General features: G+C 49.8%; 1 protein-coding gene across 1 annotated transcript; it reads left to right on the plus strand.

The window, feature by feature from the left end:
- The first annotated feature begins 4,020 nt into the window (after positions 1–4,020).
- On the plus strand, positions 4,021–9,235 carry BIRC5 (baculoviral IAP repeat containing 5). The gene is made up of 4 exons (XM_077854420.1): positions 4,021–4,214; positions 4,942–5,051; positions 6,537–6,654; positions 9,002–9,235. Exons 1-4 carry the CDS (start codon positions 4,104–4,106, stop codon positions 9,089–9,091), a joined length of 429 nt encoding a protein of 142 aa, XP_077710546.1. The 5' UTR covers positions 4,021–4,103; the 3' UTR covers positions 9,092–9,235.

Genomic DNA, 9,235 nt, shown 5'->3' on the forward strand with positions numbered 1-9,235 from the left:
TACGCTGTGGACTGGATAGCTATTTCTATGGCTTTTTAAAAATGGCTTTGTGATTTCTTCTTTTATTGGAGCATAATTAACATACAGTGTTCTGTTTCAGGTGTACAATGTAAGGCTCAGCAATTGTGTACATTGCTCAGTGCTCATCACGATAAGTGGATTCTTAATCCCCTTTAACTATTGGGCCCATCCCCCACCCACCTGCCCTCTAGCCGCCACCACTGTGTGCTTTGTTATTTAACAGTCTGGCTTTTTCCGTTGTGTCTTTTTTTCCTTCTTTTTTTTTTCTTTTTTCTTAAACTCCACATATCAGTGAAATCATATGTATTAGTCTTTCTCTGACTTATTTCACTCAGTATAATACCTCTAGGTCCATCCATGTTGTGACAAATAGCAAGATCTCATCCTTTCTATGGCTGAGTGATATTTCATTGTACATGTATACCACATCTTCATCCATTCATCAGTCAGTAGACACTTGGGCTGTTTCCCTATCTTGACTACTGTAAATCATGCTGCAATAGACATCGGGGTACATGCATCTTTTCAAATTATTGTTTTCATTTTCTTCGAGTAAATGCCCAGTAGTGGAATTGCTAGATCATACCTATTTCTATTTTAATTTTTTGAGGACACTTCATACTGTTTTTCTACAGTGGCTGGGCCAGTCTGCATTCCCACCAACAGTGCACGAGGGCTCCTTTTTCTCCACATCCTCTCCAACACTTGCTATATTTTGTGTGGTTTTTTTTATTTTAGCCATTCTGATAGGTGGGAGGTGGTACCTCATTGTGGCTTTAATTTGCATTTCCCTGATAATTGGTGATGTCGAGCATCTTTTCATGCTTCTGTTGGCCACCCGTATGTCTTCTTTGGAAAAATGTCTATTCAGGTCCACTGCCCAGTTTTTAACTGAGCTATTTTCTTTTTTTGATGTTGAGTTGTATAAGCTCATTATACATATAACTTTATTAATGTTAAACTTCCTGATTTTGACAATTGTTCTGTGGTTATATGAGAGAGGGGTAAAATGGCATAATTACCTTCACCTTACTTCTAAATTGCTGAGGTAAAAAATACACATATACACATATATTATATATATATATATATATTCTCTCTTTCTCTCTCTACATATATACATATATGTGTGTATGGGCAGCATGTAAACAAAATCTATGTAGAGTATACACAAGTACTCCTTGTACTATTCTTGCAAATTTTCTTTAATTTAAAATGATACAATAAAAAGCTTCCAGGGGCACCTGGCTGGCTTAGTCAGTAGAGCATGATAGAGAATGACATTCTTAATCTCAATGTTGGGACTTCCAGCTCCATATTGGGCGTGGAGCCTACTTAATTAAAAAATAAAAAAAGTTTCCAAAACATTATCATTAAAAGAATAGAAGCCAGCAGCCCGCCTGGGGCTGGAGTGCTGAGAAGTCCTCTTATTTCTGGTCTGCGGATGTGAGAGGCGCCTCTCAGCCACCCCTGCAGCTCGGGAAGTGACCTCAGAACACCCTGTTCCCGACACAGATGGAGGACACATAGATTTTCCCCGTAGGCTGCAGGATTTGCCGTTGCTGGGACACCATTTTGAGGAGGGAAGGGGGGCGTTTGCCCCGGGGTCAGCCGCACCCACCTTCCCTGTCCTGCCCTGTTTTCTCCTACGTTTGTCACTGCCCCCCTCCCCACCCTCCTGGACACCCAGGCCTGGGCTATCGGTGATGCCCTCAGGGACTCAGAGTTATGTCTTTCTCTGTCCTTTAGTCCTTCAAACTCTCTTGAAGCTGTTGTGTGGCATGGAAGCCCTCTAGAATTCTCCTTTCTGACTTTGTGGAGCAGGTGGGGGCCCTCTCTGGTTGCCTAGCACCCGGGAGCTACTCAGGGCTCTGTTCCTGGAGTTGGTTTCACTCCCTGTCTCCCTGTCCTTTCCAGACTTCTACCAGCGATTCTGGGCCTCCGTTTATTCGCCTGTAAAAGAATCCAGCTGGAGCAGGAACAGGCAGGCAGACCCAGGGGCAGAACAGACTGAGCGGGATCCCAGAGATGGGTCCCAGTACATAGGGGTGTTTAGTGTGTGATAAAAGTGGTGCTTCAAACCTGCCTCTGTTCAAAGCTGCTTACCAAACAGTGTGGGGCAAAGTGGTCAGATCTTGGCAAACCAATCTGAACCCTTTCCACGTACTTTCCACTGATATACTTCTGAAAGGATCAATGATGTGGGAAACAAAGGCAGAAGAGAAATTATTAAATTTCCTTACTATCTATAGCCCATTGACAAGTCCCTGAAACAGGTAGAGTGACCTTCCTCTCAGGACTCAGCTGCCTTGATGTTAATACTTTGCTCAGGGCAAAAGGCAATCCTAGCCTGAATCCCAGAATCCCGTATGTCCACTTTAACCTATAAAAATTACTTTAGAGGGGCACCTGGGTGGCTCAGTGGTTGAGCATCTGCTTTTGGCTCACATTGTGATCCTGGGGTCCTGGGATCGAGTCCTGCATCAGGCTCCCCGCAGGGAGCTGCTTCTTCCTCTGCCTGTGTCTCTGCCTCTCTCTGTGTCTCTCATGAATAAATAAGTAAAACCTTTACAAAAACCAAAACGAAAAGGAAAAAAAAAAACTCACCATGCAATAGGAAAAATATAGGTAACCTAACAGTAAAGTGGGTAAAGACACAAATGGGAAAAAAAAAAAAAAAAAAAAAAGACACAAATGGAGGGATCCCTGGGTGGCGCAGCAGTTTAGCGCCTGCCTTTGGCCCAGGGCGCGATCCTGGAGACCCGGGATCGAATCCCACGTCAGGCTCCTGGTGCATGGAGCCTGCTTCTCCCTCTGCCTGTGTCTCTGCCTCTCTCTCTCTCTCTCTCTCTCTCTGTGACTATCATAAATAAATTTAAAAAAAAATTAAAAAAAAAAGACACAAATGGATAATTCACAAGCAAGATAAAGGTGATAGATTTGAGAGGATCAGTCTTTTTATCTAAGAGATACAACCTAAAACAAGCCAGTGCTGTTCTGCATTGTCACATGGGGCAAAGATCTAAAAGTTTGCCACTCCCCAGTGTTGTAAGAGGAGAGCTCTCAGGAGGGTCACCTTTTCAGGTTAAGCAGGGAGACCTTTGATCCCGAGAATTTAGCAACCCATAAACCCAACACAGCTTGCCTCCCTCCCACCTCTGGGTCCTCCCACCTTCTTTGTTTGTGGGGTTTTCTGTCTCATTTTCCCTCCCCACTGTTTCACAAAACGGCTCACAATGTTCTTGTCAATTAAGCTGGGAAAAAAATTACGAGCTACCAGCTTCCTATCCAGTTCATAGACTGTAACTGGTAGAAATGACCAATATTAATTTGACAATAGCTAACACTGACATAAGCCTCGGGGGTTTGTTTTGTTTTGTTTTGTTAGCTACTACATTAAGATATTAAAATTTTGACCCTAGGCCATAGGAACTTAGTACAAATAGTGTAGACGGAGGGCTCAAAATGGCAGAAGCTATTGGTAAAATCTGATAGAGCCAAAAGCTTATCTATGAATTAACTGTTACAAACTCTTATGGAAAAAGGGTAGTGTTTAATAAGCACAGGATTAGGGATCCCTGGGTGGCTCAGCGGTTCAGCGCCTGCCTTCGGCCCAGGGCATGATCCTGGAGTCCTGGGATCGAGTCCCGCATCGGGCTCCCTGCATGGAGCCTGCTTCTCCCTCTGCCTGTGTCTCTGCCTCTGTCTCTTTCATGAATAAATAAAATCTTTAAAAAGAAAAATAAGCACAGGATTAATATATATGCGCTTGACAGTGGCCACTCCTTGAAGCATCACGGGGACATCAGCGCATCCCCAGTCCCTCTGCCCGCCCGTCTCTGCAAGTGGTGGGGGAAGCGCTAAGCGCGGGAACCGGCCCGAAGGCCACCCAGCGCGCCTCGAGCAGCGGAGCCTCGCGGAGAGGACTACAACTCCCAGCACGCCCCGCGCCGCCCAGCCTTGCATTCCCAGAAGGCCGCGGGCGCCGGGCTCTTGGGGGGCGGTGCGTTCCCGACCTGCCCCGCGGCGGCCGCCAACCCTCGGGTTTGAATCGGGCCGCGCTCTGCTGTGGCGGCGGCGGGATGGGCGCTTCGTCGCTGCCCCCCGCCTGGCAGCTCTACCTCAAGGACCACCGCGTCTCTACGTTCAAGAACTGGCCGTTCCTGGAGGGCTGCGCCTGCACCCCGGACCGGGTGAGACCGCGCGGCCTCCCGGGCCGGCCCGCCCCTCCCCCAGAGCCCTGGCGCGACCCCGGGCGACCCCCCGTCCGTGGGCTCCCAGGTCCCCGGGGCGACCCCCCGTCCGTGGGCTCCCAGGTCCCCGGGGCAACCACCCCCTCCGTGGGCTCCCAGGTCCCCGGGGCGACCCTCCCCTCCTCCGTGGGCTCCCAGGTCCCCGGGGTGACCCTCCCCCCCTCCGTGGGCTCCCAGGTCCCCGGGGCGACCCTCCCCCCTCCGTGGGCTCCCAGGTCCCCGGGGCGACCCTCCCCCCCTCCGTGGGCTCCCAGGTCCCCGGGGCAACCACTCCCTCCGTGGGCTCCCAGATCCCCGGGGCGACCCTCCCCTCCGTGGGCTCCCAGGTCCCCGGGGCGACCCTCCCCCCACTCCGTGGGCTCCCAGGGCCCCGGGGCGACCCTCCCCCCTCCGTGGGCTCCCAGGTCCCCGGGGCGACCCTCCCCCCCTCCGTGGGCTCCCAGGTCCCCGGGGCAACCACCCCCTCCGTGGGCTCCCAGGTCCCCGGGGCGACCCTCCCCTCCTCCGTGGGCTCCCAGGTCCCCGGGGCAACCCCCCTCCGTGGGCTCCCAGATCCCCAGGGCGACCCCTCCCGCTGTGGGCTCCCACATCCCCCGGGGTGACCCATCCTGCTATAGGCTCCTGGACTCTGGAGTTCCTTGGCCTGAGCTTCAGCTTTCCCTTGCAGATGGCAGAGGCGGGCTTCATCCACTGTCCCACTGAGAACGAGCCAGACTTGGCCCAGTGTTTCTTCTGCTTCAAGGAGCTGGAAGGCTGGGAGCCAGATGATGACCCTATGTAAGTCGTCCCCCCCGCCCCCCTCCCGCCAAGCTTCACAGGCTCCCAGGGTGCCCTGGCACCATCCCAGCCTTCTCTTTTGAGTTGGGCCTGTGAAAACTGTCAGAATTTCAAAAACAGTGATGGGGCAGCCCCTGTGGCTCAGCGTTTTTAGCACCGTCTTCAGTCCAGGGCGTGATCCTGGAGTCCTGGGATCGAGTCCCACATCGGGCTCCCTGCATGGAGCCTGCTTCTCCCTCTGCCTGGGTCTCTGCGCCTCTCTCTCTCTCTCTCTCTCTCCCTCTCTCTCTCTGTGTGTGTCTCTCATGAGTAAATAAATAAAATCTTTAAAAAACAAAACAAAAAGATACTTAGTGATGGAGCCATGGCTTTCCAAGTTCGTTTTGTGCAAACGATGACTCTGTGTGTTGGTGCCCTGGTGCTTTCAGCCGAATCAAACCTGATTTGGCCAAACGTACTTCAGCGAGGATGCTGAAGAAAGGCTCATCCTTGTAGTACTGTACGTGGCGCCTTTCGGGTCTGGAGAACACGGGAGCAGATCCTCTGGTGACCTGGGGATATCCAGGTGCTTTCCTTGCCTTCGAGTCTTCAAACCTACAGCTTTTTTGAGCTGTCACTCACACCAGAGAAAACAGCCTCCTAAATGGTACACGTGTTGTTTCCAGTTTTGTCCTTTAAGGCATCTAGTTTTGTTTTCTTGTTTTAATTCAGGATGTATGTTCAGGTAGACACTGCTGGCTGTCTTTCTGTGTGTGATGCCACGTTCTTTTCTCACTATTTTTCCCCTGTCAGACTGGATTGCTGCTATGACTTTAACATTTTCCGGTAATCACCTGAGTTGTCTCTTCTTGGCCAGAAGAGAATTGCTGTTTTCCCTAACGTGTTTGCTCTCGTGACTCATTCTTGACTGGGATGGGTGGTGCTCATACCTGGATCACTGGGAAAGTATCCGTTGTATTCTTGGGAGTGGGTTCCTAAGTGCTAGAATGTTTTCAGTTCCTGTCGGCTGTCCTCTGTGTGGCTGTGTTCTGTTCACACTGTCCTATGCAGGGCTATGAGAGCAGAGAGCGAGGCAGGGCAGTTCACTGGAGAAGCCTGGCCAGCGATGCCCTTACTGGGGACCAGCAAGCAGATTCTGTCAGAATTCCAGTGAAATGAGATTACTTTAGACTGTTCCCTCTTGAGGATTTTAGAGGAATTTGACATGTGCTACTTCTGCACTTACATACCGCGTGACACTTTTCCTGCTACTTGCTAGAGGACTCCAAATAAAATACATGGGCCCCAAGCATGGTGGGGAGCGTCCACAGAGAGGGTGGGGGCAGGGATGGGCTGCTGGGAGTGTGCCCTGGGACCAAGCGCTGGTTCTGTGCACTTCACGAAGCAGACAGAGTCAGGCACGTTTGTGAGCTGGGGTGGTGGGTGTTGCTGACAAACTGTTGCTGACCTTTCTCTGTTGACATGCTCCTGTTTTGTTTTTTCTAGAGAGGAGCATAAAAAACATTCATCTGGTTGTGCTTTCCTTTCTGTCAAGAAGCAGTTTGAAGAATTAACCCTCAGTGAATTTTTGAAACTGGACAAAGAAAGAGCCAAGAACAAAATTGTATGTATGATCGGGGGTAAAAACCCAGGGCCAACCCATTGAGTCTTTGTAGCACTGAGTTCCCCGCCCCTCATATTGGAGCGGCTTTGTTTTTCCTCAGTAAGCGTTTTTAAGCCCCTCAGGTATATATGTGAGGATCTAAAGGACAGAAAATCTTCTATCCTGGAATGTGGTCTTGGGGTTGTACAGTCAGAGAAAAACATGTTCCTCCTGGAAGCTGTGTTTAGTGTGAGGTGCCTCTGGTGGGGGGGCAGTGGCGGTAGGCTGGCGCTCCGGCCTTCAGAGACAGTGTGTGTGACAGGCCATTTACGAGGTGGGGACAGAGGGTTTGGGGGCACATAGTAACATATCGGGGAAGGGGCATTATGGGTATTGAGAAGAAGGGGTGCCAGTCCAGTTGGACCTTGGGATTTCTGCAGGTGAACTTTGACCGCTTTTGGACAGGTAATCCTGGGTTATGGGGAGGGAGGCGGGGTGAGGCTGTAGGTCCACAAAGGGGTGGTATACCAAGCAGCCTGGGCTATAGAGAAAATCAGGGCTCCCAGTTAAATCTGAATTTCAGGTACACAGGGAAGAATTTCTTAGTAAAGCGCACATTTTGTGTGGATGTATACTAAAAGAATCACTCGTTTTTATGAAGTTCAAATTTAGCTGGACATTCTCTCTTTATTTGCTAAGGACGGCAGTGTTACAGAGAATAAATATTCAGGCATTTAATATCCTTGTAGCAAAGCCCTGGGCTGGGAGTGGACATTCTGGTTCTGTCCCTGCCACTCACGGGCTCTGTGAGTTTAGGCCAGTCTTGGTTGCATGTGGAGGGCAGATCCCCATGGTTTCTGAGACCCTTTTCTGGTTGAAAATTTGTATTCTTTTTTAGAGATGATCATGAAATAGTTCTATCTAATATAGTAGGTTTTCAATGCTGAAGACCACATTTTTTGTTAGGAAGGGGGAAGAAATTCAGTGTCAGAATAGGAAGTTGTGGAAGAGCTATTTACACCGTGGAGACCTTGGGAACTGCAGTGTCGGAATTGGGAAGTGAGCCAAGGAGAGCCTCCTAGGTCAGGGGTCAGCACACCTTCCATGAAGTGCCACAGATAACAAATATTTTAGCCTTCGTGGACCGCATGGTTTCTGTTAGGTATTATTCTTTGTCTTTGTCATTTTTGTCTTTACAACTGTTTAAAAATTGTGAAAACCGTTCTTGGCCTAATGACTATGAGAAATAGGCCATGTGTCCCACAGGCCACAGTTTGCCAAGCCCATTCTAGGTGAGAGACCAGCCTGTTTACTTAGGGGACAGTTGTGAGAAAGCTGTGCCCCAGCAAGCAGGGGAAGGTTAATGTGTAGCCCGGGGAGGCTGAAACCAAACTGTGGAGCACTGAAAAAGACCAAGGATGTTAGATGGTTGTAACAAAGAGGAAGACATGGTTGTGACAGCCCAGCTCCAGGACAGTGACCCAGTGCTCGTAGGCCCCATGGTCTGATGGAGGGAGTCAGGTGGCCTGTGGGGGGAGGTGACTCACTGGAGCAGGAAGCCCACCAGGAGATGCTCAGTCACCAGGTCACCACTATCTGCGGGAACAGCAGTGGGGCCACACCAGACCAGGTGAACAGGCAAGTGAGGAAAGTGGGGGATAGGAAGAAAATGTTTTGCTTTCATTGTGCAACTGTTTCTGTTCTACCCCAGTCAGAATACAGGATACTTTAGAAGGATGCCTTTGTTCTTATTACTTTAATTACAAAACAGGGCACCCGGGTGGCTCAGCGGTTTAGCTCTGGCTTCAGCCCAGGGCCTGATCCTGGAGTCCCGGAATCGAGTCCCACATCAGGCTCCCTGCATGGAGCCTGCTCTTCCCTCTGCCTGTGTCTCTGCCTCTCTGTCTGTCTCTCATGAATATATAAATAAAATCTTAAAAAAAAAAAAAAAAAAAAAAAAAAAAACAGGGCTATACCACAGACTAGCTGGGAAACCTGGAGCTGGGCACCACTCTGGGCCTTGGTTTCCCCATTGTATAATGCAGACGGTGATGGCACCTGCCTCACAGGGACGCCAAGCAATAAAGCAGTTCATGTGTAGGCAATGGGTAAAATGGTGCTTGGTACACACACACACATTCCCTAAGTCTTGTCTTTTATGATTATTAGGATGTAGCTTAAGTGGGAGGCCCTTGAGTTGAGTCAGGATATTCACCCCAAGATAGCTGGATATCTCCACCCTAGCACGGGACCCAATTTATTTAGATGCTCAGTAAATGTTGCCTTATTTGTTCCATTTTGATCTTATCTACAGGGTGTGATTGGGAAGCTCTCGATTCCGTTTCATATGCCTGTTCTTTATTTCCAGGCAAAGGAAACCAACAACAAGCAGAAAGAATTCGAAGAGACCGCAAAGAAAGTGCGCTGTGCCATTGAGCAGCTGGCCGCTGCAGAATAGCTCCTGTGCGGCATGCTGGTCCCCAAGAAGAACGTGCCATCACTGGGGTGCACTCCTCAGTGTGACCAGCTCTGCTGGGGACCCCTTCACTGTGCCTTAGGAAAGGAGAACGGCCACAATTCAAAATTAGAATGTTAAACTATA

Source organism: Canis aureus, chromosome 16, assembly GCF_053574225.1.
Source record: "Canis aureus isolate CA01 chromosome 16, VMU_Caureus_v.1.0, whole genome shotgun sequence".
Lineage (NCBI taxonomy): Eukaryota > Metazoa > Chordata > Mammalia > Carnivora > Canidae > Canis > Canis aureus.